This window comes from Chrysemys picta, chromosome 9, assembly GCF_011386835.1.
Source record: "Chrysemys picta bellii isolate R12L10 chromosome 9, ASM1138683v2, whole genome shotgun sequence".
In the NCBI taxonomy this organism is placed as follows: Eukaryota; Metazoa; Chordata; order Testudines; family Emydidae; genus Chrysemys; species Chrysemys picta.
Genome location: NC_088799.1, coordinates 16260862 through 16280424, shown reverse-complemented (window position 1 = coordinate 16280424; position 19563 = coordinate 16260862). Strand labels below are relative to the sequence as shown.

Here is a 19563-nt window from a genome sequence, read left to right as displayed (position 1 = left end):
ATTGATGACATCTTCATCATCTGGACCCATGGGAAGGAGACCCTGGAAGAATTCCACCACGATTTCAACAGCTTCCACCCCACCATCAAACTCAGCCTGGACCAATCTACACAGGAGGTCCACTTCCTAGACACCACAGTACAAATAAGCGATGGTCACATTAACACCACCCTATACCGAAAACCCACCGACCGCTACGCCTACCTTCATGCCTCCAGCTTCCACCCCGGACACACCACACGATTCATCGTCTACAGCCAAGCGCTGAGGTACAACGCATCTGCTCCAACCCCTCAGACAGAGACCAACACCTACAAGATCTTCACCAAGCATTCTCAAAACTATGATACCCACACAAGGAAATAAGGAAACAAATCAACAGAGCCAGACATGTACCCAGAAGCCTCCTGTTAGAAGACAAGCCCAAGAAAGAAACCAACAGAACTCCACTGGCCATCACCTACAGTCCTCAGCTTAAACCTCTCCAACACATCATCAGTGATCTACAACCCATCCTGGACAATGATCCCTCGCTTTCACAGACCTTGGGAGGCAGGCCAGTCCTCGCCCACAGACAACCCGCCAACCTTAAGCATATTCTCACCAGCAACCGTGCACTGAACCATAACAACTCTAACTCAGGAACCAATCCATGCAACAAACCTCAATGCCAGCTCTGCCCACATATCTACACCAGCAACACCATCACAGGACCTAACCAGATCAGCTACAACATCACCAGTTCATTCACCTGCACGTCCACCAATGTTATATATGCCATCATGTGCCAGCAATGCCCCTCTGCTATGTACATTGGCCAAACTGGACAGTCACCATGTAAGAGGATAAATGGACACAAGTCAGATATCAGGAATGGCAATATACAAAAACCTGTAGGAGAACACTTCAACCTCCCTGGCCACACAATAGCAGCTGTAAAGGTAGCCATCTTACAGCAAAAAAACTTCAGGACGAGACTCCAAAGAGAAACTGCTGAGCTCCAGTTCATTTGCAAATTTGACACCGTCAGATCAGGATTAAACAAAGACTGTGAATGGCTATCCAACTACAGAAGCAGTTTCTCCTCCCTTGGTGTTCACACCTCAACTATTAGCAGAGGAACTCACCCTATCTGATTGAACTAACCTTTTATCTCTATAGTGATTCTTGCCTGCATATTTATACCTGCCTCTGGAAACTTCCATTATATGTGTCTGATGAAGTGGGCATTCACCCATGAAAGCTTATGCTCCTATACATTTGTTAGTCTTAAAGGTGCCACAGGACCCTTTGTTGCTTTTTAAAAAAAATCAGTTAAGGGTCAAATGGTTGCTGGAATGGCATTGCAAGTGGCCATGGACACAGCTGATATCAGCATGGGGTGGGAGATCGATGGCCATGGCCATCATGATGAGGCGGTCCTCAGGGCTTCTAGCATCCAGTGTACCTAAAGAGGTGTAAACTACCATAGGGAATATGCCTTTTGAAGGGTTGGAGCTCTTGAGTCACAGAACAAAGTGCTCCCTTTATCTGCAGTCCTTAGGGATTTAAACCCTGGCACCCTCTTGAAAAACATAAATATCAGCCCCAGAAGTAGAGGACGCTGTACTATTCTTAAGCTTGACAACCTGAGTGCCTGCCAAGAGATACCTACCTACTCCAAGAGATGCCCATTGTCAACCTCTTTAGTCACACATCTGGCAGTCGTAGAGACAGCAGGTTTGATAGGAGTGTCGAGAATGACACTGGAGCCAATCCAGAGCTTGTTACTACCTTTGGGAACCCCTTGCGACTGGGCGTGGGATGCTATAACAGCCAACAAATGGGTGCTAGATATCATCACCCAAGGCTACCACATCCATTTCTACTCCTTGCCTCCACCCACCTTTCTTCCCCATCCCTCTGCAGGGACCCTTCTTGCGAGAAACTGGTACAAAAATAAGTGTCGTCGTTGTTTGTCTAGGAGCCACAAAGCTAAGTTTCCTGTAACTGTGCAGCTGCACAGCAGGCTATAAAGGGCTGTGCAGGCGAGGAGAGGCGCCCCTCCTCTGGCCCAGCCTAGGCCCATCGGAACTGCTGTGGCTGGGGAAGAGAAGCCCCTCCCCCAGCCCGGCCCAGGCCCACTGGAGCTTCTGGGGAGAGGAGCCCCTCCCCCAGCCCAGGCCAGGCCTGCTGGAGCTGCTGGGGAGAGGAGCTCCTCCCCAGGCCTGGTCCAGCCCAGGCCCGCCGGAGGTGCCCGGAGGGAGGAGCCCCTCACCTGGCCCGGCCCAGCCCAGGCCCGCCAGAACTGTCGGGGTGAGGAGCCCCTCACCTGGCCCAACCCCGGCCCACCGGAACTGCCCTGGCTGGGGAGAGGAGCCCGCACGCCAATCCCCTCATCCCCAGCCCTACCCCAGAGTCCGCACCCCCAGCCAGAGCCCTCACCCCCCTGCACCCCAACTCTCTGCCCCAGCCCTGAGCCCCCTCCACCTCCCCGAACACCTCGGCCCCACCTTCACCACACATAACCTCCATATTGGTGCACATAACAAAATTCATTCCTCACATGGACGTAAAAAATTAGAGGGAATACTGCCACAGAGGTACCACTTCTAGGATATAGGAGAAGAGGTTTCTACTCCCAATATTTTCATATCCCAAAGAAGAAAAGGGGTTGGTCTTTGTTCAGGATCCAGAGATCTAGGATTGAACAAATACATACATGGCCTCATATGCAAGATGGTAACACTTACCTCCGTCGTTCCATCTCTTCATGCGCTTTATTGGTTCATGGCTTTTGACTTACAGGACATGTCCTTTCACATAGTCATCAGCCTGGCCCACAGAAACTACTTGAGGTTCACAGTAGGGCCAGATCTCTACTAATACAAACTACTGCCATTCTGACTCAGCCTAACAGTGGTAGTGGCCAGGCGTGAAAGTAGAAATAGGGACTTACCGGTACGGGGCTGGGTTGGGGCTGGCTCTGGCCCCCGGAAGGGGGGGGCCTTGAGTGGAAGGGGCGGGGATGGGGGTCAGAGCCAGTCCCAGCCTGCCCTGTACTGGTAAGTGCCTTCCCCTCCCCCGCCGGGGTAGCAGTGGCAGCCAGGGGCTCCGGCAGCAGTTTTGCCGGGCCCCGGGCTCGGTTACCGCTACCGTCCTGGGCCCTTTAAACCGCTGCTGGAGTCCCCAGCTGCTGCTGCTACCCCAGGGCTCCAGCAGCGGGGCTCCAGGGGCTATTTAAAGGGCCCAGGACTCCACTGCCTCTACTGTCCTGGGCCTTTCAGGGCTCTGGGGCTATTTAAAGGGCCTAGGGCAGTAGAGGCAGCGGGAGCCCTGGCCCTTTAAATAACCCCTGGAGCCCCACTGCTACCCCAGGGCTCCAGCAGCAGGGCTCTGGCGGCAATTTAAAGGGCCTGGGGCTCCAGCCGCTGCTGGGAGCCCCAGGCCCTTTAAATTGCTGCCTGGGGAAGCCGGGCCACCCCAGTACGGCGCACCGGCTCTTGCCGGTACGCCATACCGGGGTGTACCAGCTTACTTTCACCTCTGGTAGTGGCGCACCAAGAAGACGGGTCATCCAAGTCTATCCTTATCTGGACTATTGGCTGATCAGAGACAGGTCCCAGCAGGAGATGATGCTAAACCTCAAATATGCACTCTCTGTTTGCTCAGATGAGCCTCCTAGTGAACTATTGAAAAATCATCTCATATTCTGTCACAGATGATAGTGTTCATGGAAATTATGGTCAATTACAGGTAAGAGAGAGTGCATCTTCTCGAGGACAGATTCCTGTCATTGCAATTAGTACTATTCAAGATAAAAATCAAGCTTGGCTACAATGATACTGGCCTGCCATGGAGGGTTGGGCCATATGTCAACATGCACATACATGACGCTGCTTGTCTGACTACTTCTGTGGCTTCTATAACTCTGGCTTTTGTCAGTCTACTCTTTGGTGATATGCTGGATGGACAGGAAGATGTTGTTGCCATCTCATGTTGTTGCAGAACTAGGATGGTTGCTAGAACTCAGCAGAGGCTAGGGACCCCTCCCACACTCCAAACCCCTCGGCCCCACCCTTGCCACACATCACCTCCATATTGGTGCACATAACAAAATTCATTCCGCACATGGATATAAAAAATTAGAGGGAACATTGCACAAGATCTAATAGTTAAGATTGGTGGGAAGAAGTTTTCTTCTGAACTGAAAATATAATGTTCATTTAATTATGATTCTTTGAAACTGTATGACTATAATGCTTTCCTTCTGTCTTTTTGCTGTCATCTAAGATGTGAATTCTTTCTGTGAAAAAATGTATTTGCTGTGTGACTTATTGTATTGGTGATTAAATATAAATTTCTTTTTGGTACTGAATGAAGTAGGCTCTCAAAAATAATTTTCAGAGAAGAAATGACCCTTTTAACATCCCACTTAGTTAACTGAGTAAGGAATATGATTAATCTCCGAGTGCAACAGCTGATTTCACCTTGGTAATGTTCTCTAACAACTTATTACAGTGACAAACTGTTAATGAAAGAGTTGTAAGAGTTCTAAGGTGTCTTGTAACAATCTAGAGACTCTGAACCCAGTTTTTAAAAGAAGAATCTTTAATGGATGTCCATATCCAACATTTGAATCGTCAGATTAATACTTGAGAAACTAAAATGGTCATTTAACATGCATAAGTGCCTTTATATTTTTAATTTTATTTTTTGCATCCAAATGAGGAATTTGTATGTCATGTTAAAGCAATCAATTGAAAATTGGATTCCTCCACTTGATTTGGTTCTGAAGATCCTAGATTATGTATTCACTGCATAAAGATTCAGTAAATAGCTATGCTTTCTATTATACAAGAACAATTTAAAAAGGGAAAATAAGAACGGCCATACTAGGTCAGACCAAGGGTCCATCTAGCCCAGTATCCCGTCTTCCAACAGCGGCCAATGCCAGGTGCCTCAGAGGGACTGAACAGAACAAGTGATCTATTCCTTGTCGCCCATTCCCAGCTTCTGGCAAACAAAGGCTAGGGACACCATCCCTGCCCATCCTGGCTAATAGCCATTGGTGGACCTATCCTCCATGAATTTATCTAGTTCTTTTTTGAACCCTGTTTATAGTCTTGGCCTTCACAACATCCTCTGGCATTCATTTATTTTTTTCTTGCAAATTTTTTATACTTCTAAAACATTTGATATTTGAAATCATCTTAAATATAACTTACTGCTGCTTTAATTCACTTCTGTTAAATCATAGTTTTTCTTGTTAATTTTGCTATTCTATTCTTTCAGCTATTACCTTTACATGTGTGATAAAGTGGTTGCTCCAAATGTATCCCTTACGTTGCAATGTAAAGAAGCTACAAAAACAGCAGTCAAGATTTCAGAAGTAATTAAATCTTTACCTGGACAGTCACAGAAACAAGTCAATAGTGTTAAACACAAAAAAGCTGCCTCCTATCCAGAGCTCTCTCTTGAAGAGCAGGAAAAAATCGACTTAAAAACTAGCACAGAACTGCATAAAAGTGTGGGTGAGTAGATAATGAAATTTGAAACTTGCTTTCATGTTCTTTCAGTTTTTATACCCAATAATATCTATTTTAGTAAAGATGAAAGGTAAGCCAACTTTGTAATTTTCATATATTACTTCATTCTTTTTCTACATTCTTATGCATTTTACATAATCTTATAGGTTGCTTTGTATTTTTGCAATCTGGAATTTCAATGAACAAATTTTCACAAGTGTTTTGCTACCTTTTTGTCTTTTAAAGATCCACCTATGTCAACTAATTCTACAAGAAGAGGGAAATCTGAACATGCCACTTCCAAAGCCACTGCAGAATCTAACCAGGTTGAAGTAGGCAATGGTGCACAAACCTCATCCCCAACTCCTATCAAGGACATTAATTGTGAAGATGACAAGGGAAGAATCATGGAGGAAGTAATGAAAACCTACCTTAAACAGCAAGAAAAACTGAATACTATTTTGCAAAAGAAGCAGCAGCTTCAAATGGTATGGTACCAACCTTTGATTTTATCACCAGAAAACTGTTGTTCCTGTTAGCTTGTTGGTCCTAGAATCAGTACTACTATTAAAAATAAAGCACAAGTGATACTTCATATTAGGAACCTGACATTCACTATATTGTCTTTCTAATGTAAGTTATGTTAACATTTTCAGTATAAACTATAAAACCATTTTTAATGGATTTTACCGAGTTTCAGATCTTGGTACATGTGTATTGCCAAGATCACCACTTGGGAGAAAAAAAAACCCACATGCTTCACTTTCTAATTAATTTTTGGTGCTTAGATATTTCTTTCAATGTGCATTATATATTTTAATAGAATTCTTTAAGTATAATTGTCAAAATCCACTTTTTAACCAAAATAATCCATAGGTCCTATATGGTGTTAATTTGTAGGTTTGGAGGCTAAATACTCAACTAGTATATGACCTTAATAATTAAAGTATAGTTTAATAGCTGACTGTATTCAAACCCTGTGTTTTTTCTATCACATGCCAGGTAGTTTAAGATCTTGCTGCTATCTAAACCATTACCGGAATAGAAACTTCCTTCCTTTGTCTAATATTGTTTCACTAGCAGTTGACATAATTTACTCTACATTTAACCATTTCAAATGAGCTGCAAGTTGCTAGCTACTTGAACAATAATTATTTGACTCCGTTTTGAGTAAAATTTAAGATCACCTCTCACATACTGTCAGATCATGTCTTAGGCTTTTGATCTATTAAGTAAAATTAACAAAAGGGAAGAATTCTTAATGAATAAAACTATACTTTGAGTTTATATCTGTGGTAGAAAAATTGAGGGGGTTTGGTCACTAGAAAAATCTCAACCTTCTACTAGCTATCATTGGCATTTAGGATTGACAGATAACAAAAGCTTTGCCTTTTATCTTTGCATGTGGTACAATATAGTACACTTACTTTTGAAATAATATAGCAGTGCTGCATTCATTGATAGCTAAGATTTAATTCAGCAATAATAAAATGTCATTTCCAGAGTAGTGTAATATATTTTTAAAACACAGTTCAGGTGCTGTACTTAAATTTCCTTTTCTTACAGGATATTTCTGTTGTTAACTAGAATTAAACAGCATTGGCATTACAAAAATAGTTACCTAATATTCTTGCTAAAGTTGTATTCACACAATTTAATGCATGCACATTACATTTGTATACCAAATTTTACTCTAGGCCTTATGTACGTGAAAATATAATTTAATAGTAAATGAGGCTGAAATTCAGCCCACTGCAGAGGTTAGGGGCTTGCATGGTGCCCAAGGCTTTGTGCAGACCCTCTGCAGTGGGGTGAATTTCATGCTTATTTAGTTTAGTATGAAATAAAGTTTTGTTGTTTCTTTATACCTGAAGTTTGCATCTACATATGCACAAGGACGTTTGCTCTACTTGAGTCCCTCTTAAACCCTGCGATAAAGTTTAGCGCTGTCAATGGTGTATAGACACTGTGGTAATCTTTACTCTGAGTGAATAAATATTAGCACTGATCCTGCAACTGGTTCAGTGTGTGCAGATCCTTGGTCCTACATGGAGTAAATTGCAGGTTCTGGGCTTAAGTAACTTCACTGTGTTAACTCTCTAGTTCAGTTAGCAGGTAAATACATTCTCCACAGCCATCTTTGCAGAATTATAGATGAAGGCCACAAAGGACCTTTATGATCACTTAGTCTGACAAAACATTGAACTTCACCCAGTAATTCCTGCCTTAAAGCCAATAATTTATGACTGAACTAGACCATATCTTTTAAGAAAACATCAAATCTTGATTTAAAGACTTAATGTAATGGAGAAAGCACACATTTGATAAGATGTTCCAGTGGTTAAGTACTTTCATTGTTTTTTCCTTAAAAGTGCATTATTTCCAGTTTGAATTTTTCTAACTTGAACTTCTAGACTTTGGATCTTGTTATGCCTTTGCCTGCTAGATTAAAGAGCTCATTAGTACCAGGAGTGTTCTCCCTTTGGGTAGGAACTTACAGATAGTGATCAAGTAGCCTCTTAACCCTTACTTCAATAAAATAGATTGAGCTCTTTAAGAGATTGAGTCTCCCTCTGTAAAGCATGTCCGCCAAACCTTAAATTATTCTTGTAGCAATTCTCTGAACTTTTTTCAATTTTCAACGTCATCCCAAGGTGTGAACATCAAAACTGAACACACTGTTCAGCAGTAGTCCCACCCAGGCCATATAGAGAGATAATGACATCTTTTAATTTCTATTTGATATTCCTCTTTATACAGCCAAAAGGATTTTGTTAGCCTTTTACCAATGCATAACAATCAAAGCTCATGTCAGTTAGTTATCTACCCTGACCCCTAAATCCTTTTCAATGTCACTGCTTTCCAGGATACAGTCCCCCCCCATCCAGTAAATATGGCCTACATTCTTCCATCCTGGATGTAAGATCTTGCATTTGGCTGTATTAAAACTCAAGTTGTCTGTTGTGCCTAGAATACCAAGTAATCTAGAGCAGTGCTTCTCAAAGTCAGGCCGCCACTTGTTCAGGGAAAGCCCCTGGCGGTCCGGGCCGGTTTGTTTACCTGCCGCGTCCACGGGTTCGGCCGATCGCGGCTTACACTGGCTGCGGTTCGCCGCTCCAGGCCAATGGGGGCTGCGGGAAGGGCAGCCAGCACATCCCTCGGCCCGCGCCGCTTCCCGCAGCTCCCATTGGCCTGGGACAGCAAACCGCGGCCAGTGGGAGCTGTGATCAGCCGAACCTGTGGACGCGGCAGGTAAACAAACCATCCCGGACCGCCAGGGTCTTTCCCTGAACAAGCAGCGGACCGGCTTTGAGAAGCACTGATCTAGAGTGTTCTGTATAAATGATGTCATTTATGTCACTCCACCAATCTTTGTGCCGTTTGCAAACTCTATCAGCAGTGATTTTATCTTTCTTCCAGATCTTTAACAAAAATATATACTGAATAGTATAGTGCTAAGAATTAATCCCTGTAGAACCCTAGTAAAAACATGCCACTCACTGATGATTTCCTACTAACAATTGTGTTTTGACATCTGTCAGCCAGTTTTTAATCCATTTAATATGTGCTATAGTGATTTTTATAATGCTTGTTTTTTAATTAGAATGTGTGTTAATTTTAATCTTGATTTTTTTCTTCAGCACCAAGAGTTAAAAAATAAACATTTGTCAAAAACTGTTGAATAGTGTTTCAAACCCCAGTAGGGTACAATCACTTCTCAGTAGGCAAGTCTCTCTTTTCAGGTGGATTGAGCACGGAATTCAGCAAAGGATTAAGTTGCTCTAGGTCATTGTTCATCTGTTATGATTTTGGTCTAGATTTTTGTGAAATTTATTCCAGGATTATTCATTTGTGGCTAAAAACACTGCAGTTGATTGTCCTGGGCTCCTCTTTGGCCTATATACTTTCTATTCCTTTGTGCTCCAAACCATCAACTTTTCTGTTCAGTTGGTTGTGGTTTGGCTGATCCCACAAGATTTTTTACCACCATATGATAGCTTTTGAAATTTTGACTCTGATTCCATGCACCACAATATAGTTTTTCACCAGTCCTTCCCTCTAATGCCACATTTTGGTAAATTTTTGATTTTTATAATGAGCACCAGCACCAGGTACAAGACTTGTTTCAGAGTTGCAGGGAAGTTTTATGGTTCAATGTTTAGGGCACCAGACTTGGAGTCAGGAGGTTTGGGTTCTGTCATCAGCTCTTTTACTGTCTCACTGTTACTTTGTGCAAGTCAGTTTACTTTTCCATATTTCAGTTTTTATATCTGTAAAATCAAGAAAAATGATAGTTATCTACCTTTGTAAAGTGCGTTGAGATCTGTGGATGAAAGATGCTACGTGTTGGTATTTAAACAAAAAAAAACTTTTTGTGAAAGTATAAATATTAATTTCCTCTTTGGTTCCATGTAGTACTTTAGTTTTCAGTTAACCACTTTTGCCAGCTTCAAATATGTTTATATTTACTGTTTAGGCTGCTTACAAGGATTTCCCTTTTATAGTAACTTTTTAACTAAATATTCCAGCGAGGTTTGTCTGTTTTTCCCCTTGCAGCAGAAAAATATGTCTCCCCTTGAAAGTATATTGTCATCACCAGTTTGGCTCTGCTTCTTTGTTAAACTCAAATCAAGGAAAAATTAATTTAAATACAGAAGATTTCTTTCCCTTCTATTTGTGGTAGCAGAGACCTCTGCAGCTCTCCATAGCTAGCCTTAAAACCCTCTCTTCCATAGATACTTACCAGAGAAATTGTAGTACAAGGACTGAATTGAAGAAAAAGCTAAATATAATTATCGTAAGCGCTAATCACAAACTAACCTCTGCCCACTTGAGTCCGCAAAGCAAGATGCTACTTATATCAGATTGTTCATATCTTCATAATGTGATTCTCTCTCTTTCATGCATGCTTTGCATGCATTTATGTCAGTTGATCGTTGTCTTTGTTTCATGTGTTCTTTGACCAGCAATAAAGTAGTTAATTCCATTTTAACATTGGTATAATTAACTTCAGAATCAACACAACTGAGGTAAAATGGGACAACTCACGCCTCCCAAAGCTGCTATTTCAGGCTGCCTGCAGACTCTGGTATACATCATTAGTTTGATTACACCTGATTCAAAGACTTAGCTTTCATTTAAAAAAATATTAAAACTGCAGAGGAAAAGATGGCAATATCCAGAAAAAATACTGATTTGCTAAGCTGCCACAAGCCAGCCTGTTTTGATCTCTGCATTTTCATATAAAAGAACAAATGTAATGTTCTTATTATTTTAATTGGTTTACAAAATGAAATGGCTGCTCACATAGGTTCACTTTTGCGACCAGTGAGTTGGTTTCTGGAAGCTCTGGGTGTTTGACAATACCACTTTGTTATATTGCATAATTACTACAGAATTCAACACTCCTATTTACACAGCAGCAAAGTGGACAATCTGTTTGTTTCTCCTCAGTATTTCCAGATACCCATTTAAATTAATGATTTTGATTGTAGTGATTTTAGAATCATTCTGTGTATAATCCTCATCCTTTCTTGACAGGAAGTGGAAATGTTAAGTAACTCTAAAGTTATGAAGGAACTAACTGAGGAGCAGCAGAATTTACAGAAAGAACTTGAATCTTTGCAAACTGAGCATGCTCAAAGAATGGAAGAATTTTATGTTGAGCAGAGAGACTTGGAGAAAAAACTGGAACAGGTGATGAGGCAAAAGTGTACCTGTGACTCCAATTTAGAAAAGGACAAAGAAGCTGAATATGCAGCACAGGTAAGGAAAAAAATATTGTTTGAAATCTGTCTTGTGTTTTGTACAGCACCACCTAGTTAATTATGACATTTCCAAGTAAAGTTAACTGTACTAGGCTGTTGCTAGCTCTGCTTTTAAACTTTATGATGAAGAGTGTGTTACCTGTACCACTGCCAGTTTTCATCTTCTTTGGCCTTTCCCCTCTTGTTATCCTAATGGCAACACAGCTCATGGAGATAGGACACCTCTGTACATGCCTGTTGACCAACGTTGAAGGGGACATAGGGTACAGAAACTCTTTACCTTCAGCATCTCTCCTTAGAGGTTATGCAGTTCTCTTCTTTTTGGGGATGCCTGCATTAAACCGTACCACAGTAATTTAATAAAAACAAGACTTTTTAAAAATGAGGAGAAAATGCAATTAAAACAAAAATGGTTTGCTTAATACATTTAGATTTGCACTTGTAAACTAAACAAAATAAAATATTCTCATTTTTAGTTGTAGAGAAAAAAAGAATGCTTATATTTCTTGAAAGCAACCCCTTCTCTGGCCACACTTTGGTTAGACTGACAGCTTCCCTTGGTGTCAGAGTCCACTACAGTATCAGGTGAGGCCACCTCTACTTTTCATAGAAGCATTTGATTAAGAGTCCTATTGGAGAGGAAGGCCACAGTCTGGGTTCCTCATCCCATGATTGTCTCCCGATTCATTACCTCTGGAAGTTCCCCCAGCTTTCCTGTCTCCAAGGTTGCTATGTCAAAAGCTGTGGTGACTTTCACTTCTTTAGACTACATAACTTTTAATCTATATCATTGTTCTTTTCTATAGGAGCTAGCGTCTGTCATTCTGCTAGATACATCAGCAGGTAGCATGGATTCTGACTCTTCTAAATATTTTGTTTATTAATTTTTGCTTACCATGAAACTTAAATTATTTCAGGTCTCAGTCCTTCTGTCATAGAGATCTAGTCATCCTAATTATTTAAAAACAAATTCTAGAACCCCAAATCAATAAGCTTTGTGGTCAACTCATCAATAAAATTATATTATATTTCCCTTTCTATACTTAAAGTACCACAAGATGAAAAGCAGCTACTGGCTTGTCACGTAGTCCCCGGGCGATGCTCTGGAACTGCTCCCTACGAAGCCAGTCAGGACTCTGGTGAAGTCTCCTCTCTGTGAGCAGACTGTCTTCAGGGCAAGAAGCTCACACGGCTTCACCTTCCTGGGTCTGACCTTGGAGCATTCAGCATTCTCTGCCCCTCCGTGCGCTTCCCACAGCGAGTCCGCCCAGGCGGGGTCCTGGGGAAGCCAGAGGGTCCTGCACTCCCACTTCACAGTCAGACGTGACTCTTAGCCAGCCAGTAAAACGGAGGTTTATTAGATGACAGGAACATGGTCTAAAACAGAGCTTGTAGGTACAGAGAACAGGACCCCTCAGCCGGGTCCATTTTGGGGGGGCAGTGAGCCAGACAACCACATCCGCACTTCACTCCACAATCCCCAGCCAGCTCCAAACTGACTCACCCTCCAGCCCCTCCTCCTCTGGGCTTTGTCCCTTTCCCGGGCCAGGAGGTCACCTGATTCCTTTGTTCTCCAACACCATTAGCTGTCTCCTTGCAGTGGGTAAGGGCCCAGGCCATTAGTTGCCAGGAGACAGTGTCGGCCATTTAGATGCACTGGCCCTTTGGTCTGCAACAATTACACCCCCTTATCCCACCACTTAGCGACTTAAGAAATGCATAGGGGAAACTGAGGCACCACTACAGTATTCAGAGGAAACATTAAGAACAATCCCACTTCGTCACATGGCTGAATGAAGAAGTATTTGGTTTAGGATCAGAAATCCTTTCTGTTGAGCTTAATTTCATGACATTCTGCTCAGTAGGATTCCTAACCTCTGCTGTCAGAAATAATCCTTTCTGTGTGTAGTGCGATTTACTAAACATGTGGTACAAGCCCCATTACTGCAGAAAACAGCATATTCTGACTTACGAAGATAATTATGTTCAATGTGTTTTTTGTATAGTGTACATTCTTTGGAGGGCACAAGCAGTAAATTATTCTCCAAAGGGTTTTTTAAAAAGTTAGATTTATGAGGGTAATCACATTTCTTTCACATAAACTCCCAATTGTTTAGCTGTGTGGTTCAACTGGACAGTATAGCTTATTCAAGTGTTTTTCTCTAATTATTTCTGTTACTAGCAATTGATTTTGGCCATACCTGTCAGCATCAATCACAGCCACACCTGAGTGAAATATGATTCTTTTGAACAGTGATTTCTTCAGAGGCTGGATGTAGCATTCCAGAGATCCTCAGTTCACTGTTTCTATCATAGAAAGCATCTGCAGGCTCTGCTCTCTACCTCAGAGAGCTTTAAATTGTGAGAAATGCCCCTCTGCTGGGAAGCCAAGAAAAAGCAGACTTCAGAGCTAAACTGGATCACTGTTCTTCCTGCTGGACCAGCCTGAGGGTGTGGTGGGTGGAAGTCCCTTCTTCCTGGCTCCCTCAGTGAGTATAGCAAAATGGTCTAGTCTAATCTGCCATTTTACCACACTTGCCACCAGTTCCCTACAAAGTATGGTGGAGCAGTTTAGCCAGTGTCACTAGCCTGCCAATGGATCCTTCCAAATGGCTGGAATCCTGCAAGAAAGTGCAATCAGAGGCTCTCTTCCTGGCTCCTGCACTGCATACATCACAGTGGCATTATGCATATTATTTCATTGCACCGGTTACCTGCTCTCCACAGAAGCACAGTAGTAGAGTCAAGGAGTCCATGCTAACAGCCTGCCACTGTCAAAGGACCATCTTATTGGCCTCGATCATGAAGAAAGAGGTCAGTACTAAAGGAGAAAGTGCCCCAAATGTGGCATGGTTCTAAATGCAAAGCAATTGGGTCTACCTGTGCCTGGCACACTTCAGAAAAAGTAGAAAATGCTTACGCCTGTGTAAGTGCCCAGCTATCTGAATCTCCTACTTTGCTAATCCTATTCTCCTTTATCCCTCCAAGACATTTTAGTCTGGGTGGGCTACCCATAGCTGTAGAGGTAGATGAGTTCTCCAGATTTCATAAGGCCCTTTTGCTATAGATAAATGATTGGATTATCAATATACATGAGTCACATAGGGAGCTGGAGTATAAGACTGCTTATTTGACTGCTTAAGGTACCCTTCTGAGAAAGCTGGCTGAGCTCCCACCAAAAAAAAAAAAAAAAAAAAAAAAAAATCAGCAGGCTTCTCCAGTTTCCACTTCTCTCCTAAAAAGAGTTTTGTGGAAGGAGAGGAATGGAGGGGAGGAAAAATCTAGACTAAGACACTTGAATCCATGATAATTCCTTTGGGGGGGAAAAGGAGTTTGAATGTAAGAGACACTCTAACCAAAACCCAAATAAATGTTATGTTTATATTACAATTCTCTACTAGATGGCTTCAATATTTGATTTATTTCTCTCATTTTTCCTCTTTGTTTTTACTGCATTGGGCTTAATGTCACTTTTCAAAAATGCATCCATATCTGCTGTCCCCACCACCTTCTTAAAAAAAGAACGTGGAGACTTAGGGATAAATTAGTTCAGTTCAGACTTGGGAAATCTTTTCAAACCAGTTTAGACTCATTAGGACACAGTGGATACATTTTCCTTTGTTCTTAAAATTTGAGCTCTTAGAGCCACCATCCGGCCAAAATTATGGTGCAAATGCTTGGTGTATGTATTTGTACAATTTTTATATGTACCTATGGATACTAAAGAGCTGCTTCAGAAAGTTTTGGTTTTACAGGCACTTGGCTGTGAGTGCTGTAGTTCTACATAGTCTCAGCAGAGTGGTCTTATTTGCTTCAGATATATTCCCTGTACTACTAGAAAAGAGAGAAATAGAAGAAATTTTAAAACATACTATATGTAAAGGTAATTTAATTCCAAGCCTTTAAAAAGCTGATTGGAAAATCATCTGGAAAATCCCTTGGGAACCTATAGGAGTCCTCCAAACATCATAATTTGCTTCCAAAATGTAGGTCAGATATGTATATAAAACCCCTGCATAGGAATTAGACACGCTCCAGTGGCTGAAATGGATAATGAAACATTCGCCCTTTTAATGGTCCTTAAACCAATGGGGCAAACTTGTACATTTTTTTCTCCTTCTGAGTTGGTTCCACCTCAGAGAGAGATACAATAGAAATTATATTAAAAAGTGGTACTTCATGGAAATTCAAGAGGTTTCTCCTCTTTTCTACTTTTTTGTCTTGTATATTAGCAGAGTTGCTTTTATATATAAATCTTTCCTTATCCAAGATCTTTAAGACATGCTGAACTGAATTTTCTGAAGTGACTGATGATTTTGGGTGCCTTAAAATTTGGATGCCTAACTTGCAATGTCTTAAAGGAGCCTGATTTTCAGAGGATGGGTGTTTAGCATTTTCTGATAATCAGGCTCCTTAAGGTATCTCAGGTTAGGTATCCATGAGTTAGAGCCCTGTATAAATCACATTTTTTTAAAATAGTGAATTCACAACAGTGTGAATAGCAAAGTATTGAATTTCCCAGAGTTTGCATTAAATGAGTTTTACAAATACATTTAGTCAGTTTAAAGGATAGAATTAATTTTACAAGTGAGTTTAATCAATTCATTATGTCCATGAAATTGACTAAATTTAGTTGTGAAACTCATCCTTGAAATTGACTAATATTCACAATTTGGGGGAATTTTTACAATTTCTGTGCTCTCTGAAATCGTGATTTATGCAGGGCCCTACCTATAATCAGTAGTCACTTTTGATAATTTAGTCCATTAGCCACAATCCCTTTACTGACATTGGTGCATCATTAGTCTTTCAAAACAATATTTCTTCATCTTCTTCCACGTCACCCATTGTACATGGAACACTATTCTTTAGCAGATGGGGAAAAAAGGCCTTCAAAGGTCACCAATTACTAACTCTTCTGAAAATTGAAAACAATGCAAAAAGGTCATGTTTTTGTCAAAATGTTCCAACCAGCTCTAACAGATCACCTCCTCAAGCTATTAGATCAACAAAATCTTCATCAGTGTCATTGCCAGAAATGAACAGTGTCATTGCCAGAAAAGAATTCTACAAGATAACTTGTAGCCTAGTATTATCGTATCATTTGCATAACTGGTCATCAGGTTCTTCAGTTTACCTTCAACATTAAGTAATAAAATATATTGAACATATTGAATTGACTGTTAAGGAGAGAAGTGTGTGCGTGCTCATGGCGATCAGGTTAACTGTGGGTATGAGTTTCCAGCATGATAGACATGTGACATTGAAATGAAAGTATATAATCGCAAGAGTATAGTGTATACATTAATCAGTTTGCCAAGAATGATTTGGTATTATGGGGGTCATTATCTTTGCAACAATAGGTGACTTCATATAGTCTTCTTCTCTTTAGTTTGCAGAGTTCTCTTTGGTTTGAACTAAAGGTAATCATATCTGACCATCCCATCATGTCTTATTCTGGTGACATCCTTAGCTATAGAGGCACATTAATGCCTACGGAATAAAGTAGCATTTTGTCAGGCACGGCAAATAAATGGAGAGAACAAAAGCTATGGGATATGAAAAGCATCTGGTATTGACCACCGGCAGGGACTTAATATCTGATTACATGTACTAATGATATGATGTGGTATGACAGTTTATATACTGATATGAAAACATATATAAGTACACCGCACCCTCGCTAGAACGCGAATTCGCATATAACGCAGTCACGGCCATGGATCCCAAATTTAATTACTTTAATTGCAATTCATTTTAACGCAGTCCCCACATTAACGCAGTACCGCGCATGGATCCCAAATCCCACGTTCTAGCGAGGGTCCGGTGTATACACAATGTGCGGATCTACTTGTATTGTACCATGGTGGATATGCATGTATAGTATTACATTGTTGCCATTAAATAGTGTACCAGTACATGGCAACTTCTTGAAAAAGATTCTTTATTTTTAAAAAGTCTGTTTGAACTGATCTGAGACACATTTGTTCATCTGAAATATTTTTATCTGATACTTACAACATTAATCAGCTGGTTCATTAAATGAATACTTGGCCTTTACAAGTATATATGTTAAAATTAAAAAAAGAAAAATTGCTTTCTTTTTAATTATTTGTGCAGTTGGCAGAACTAAGACAGAGACTGGATCATGCAGAGACAGATAGACAAGAGCTCCAAGATGAACTGAGACAAGAACGAGAAGCAAGAGAAAAGTTAGAGATGATGATTAAGGAACTGAAGCTTCAGATTTTGAAATCTTCAAAGAATGGAAAAGGAAAATAGAAGTTGGTAGAGGGAATCTCAGTTGTATCCTTCAAACTGGGTTGTTTGTAGTTGAATTGTGCGCAGTTTACCTGTATGATAAGACAAGCTATTTCTAGTTCCCAAAACAAAAACCATGGTGATGATATATATCTTGATATACATTTTTAGATTTTCTTAACTAATGAAAATCTGCATTTATTTGTACTGGTGTTTTTTCTCAGACAGCTATTAACAATATGAAATCTTTTGTTTTAGAACAATTTCTGCCTATATTTCTAATGCAGGCTTGAGGACTCTGCACCTTTTTAAAGCAGCATTGTATGTTTAAAATATAGTGGTCATTTTTATTTTGCTACCTATTGCATATCCAGTTATAGAAATATATATTTTTTAATTTTGAATTTTTCAAAACCTAAAATAGAAAAACAGAATTTAGGTTACAGTGAGAAATTCAGTGACAATAAGGGCAGCTTTTCATTTGTAAATTAATGCTGCATGTTGGCATGCTGATAAAAGGAGATTGACCATCAGAAATTTAATAGCCAGAGTTTTTTTCCATAATTTCACTTGTATGAATTTTCAACTGTTATTTGTAATAGTTGCTATTAAATGTCCATTATCAAAATGAAAGAATTTCAAAATCTAAGTTGCCGTATTCTGTTGGCACTTTGGAGGAGGATAACATTATTATGCATTTCAGTGTGAAAAGGAACAACTGAAATGGAATCCTGTGTATTTTAAAGTTTAAAAATCTCCCATCTTCCCCCCTTTCTTTCCTCCCCCCCAGCCTTTTCAGGTAACAGCGAAGAAAGTCTTTAAAAAAAAATTGGGGGCTATATTGTAGAAACCTTGAACATTTGGATTATTAACATTGTTTTGAAAATATTAATGCTCTGGAGAATAACAATTGTTATCATTCATATGTGTTAGTTATTTTGATATCCAAAAGTCTCTCTTCTCTGCAGATTTCTTTTAGTACGTAGAAACAGGCCTTATTGACATTTAGGTAATTAGTAAAAAGTTAAAAAAATAAAATAAAGTGAGCTATGACACTTCGAAAGTCATTTTGATACTTTGTATGGTTAAATAACATGGCAGATATTACCATAATCTGCAAAAGTACTGCATGTTCAACCCATAATATTTAAAAATGGATAGAAGTACAGAATCCCTATATTGGTGTACCTGACATTAATGTTGAAAAATTCTTGTCACAAAGGGTTAGATTTAGAATGCCTTATTATTAGAATCCTGACATATTAAATGCATTATTACAAAATTGGGTGAAAAAATACAGTCTTTTGCTTCTTTCCAAAAAGTCTGAAGGATCTCTAATGACAGACTTTAGTTGTTGATTAGAAATACTTTTTGTAGTTCCATGTTCTATAATCTGAATCCACTGTTAACTGAAATTGTTTTGCTGTGGTGTTTGTGTCTTTGTTGTTCTCTCCAGGGTTAAACTAGTGTTAGATAAAACCATGAATAAAAATGTCTGCTTCCATTTTTGTTCTGAATGAGCTAAAATTAAAAACTTTGCATGCATTTTAATTTTTTCACAATCTATTTCAAAGAAATAGCAAATATTGTACAAAGAAAGATTAAGTTGGCATATGTGCCATATACTGCTTGTTCAAGTTTGGAGAGGTAAAATTAAGAATATGTGTTGGGCACCCTTTTAGAATTTTAATAAATTCTTAATGTCCCATCTACACTGAGGATTAAAGCAGGTTAAATGAAGCAGTTTGAAACATTGTGTACCTTGCCATTATGGATTACAGAGCACAAAATTTTATCTTTGGATCATTCTTTTAAAAATAGGTATACCTATCTACACTGGGCAAGTCAAACTATTTAAAGGGGGCTACGGGTGGGGACAAAAGTTCCTGTTTGCTCCTTATATGCTTTTGTATTCAACGTCATGTCCATTTGCTTTAAAGACAAAAAAAAAAAAAGTCTTACTACTGTATACAAAGTCAATACAGCTATGGGAGAGCTGTGTTCTAGTCTAGTTTACATACCAAAAA

General features: G+C 40.1%; 1 protein-coding gene across 4 annotated transcripts in view; it reads left to right on the top strand.

Moving 5' to 3' along the window:
* Positions 1 to 19113, top strand: part of SKIL (SKI like proto-oncogene) — a 34432-nt gene extending 15319 nt beyond the window's left edge. For all 4 annotated transcript variants that reach the window (XM_024102525.3, XM_008164968.4, XM_065557815.1 and 1 more), the window contains exons 4-7: positions 5275 to 5513; positions 5754 to 5995; positions 11049 to 11273; positions 17396 to 19113. In XM_024102525.3, the coding sequence (XP_023958293.1) occupies positions 5275 to 5513; positions 5754 to 5995; positions 11049 to 11273; positions 17396 to 17557 (868 nt within the window). In that variant the 3' untranslated portion in view covers positions 17558 to 19113. The remainder of the gene's footprint in view (positions 1 to 5274; positions 5514 to 5753; positions 5996 to 11048; positions 11274 to 17395) is intronic.
* The last annotated feature ends 450 nt before the right edge of the window (positions 19114 to 19563 follow it).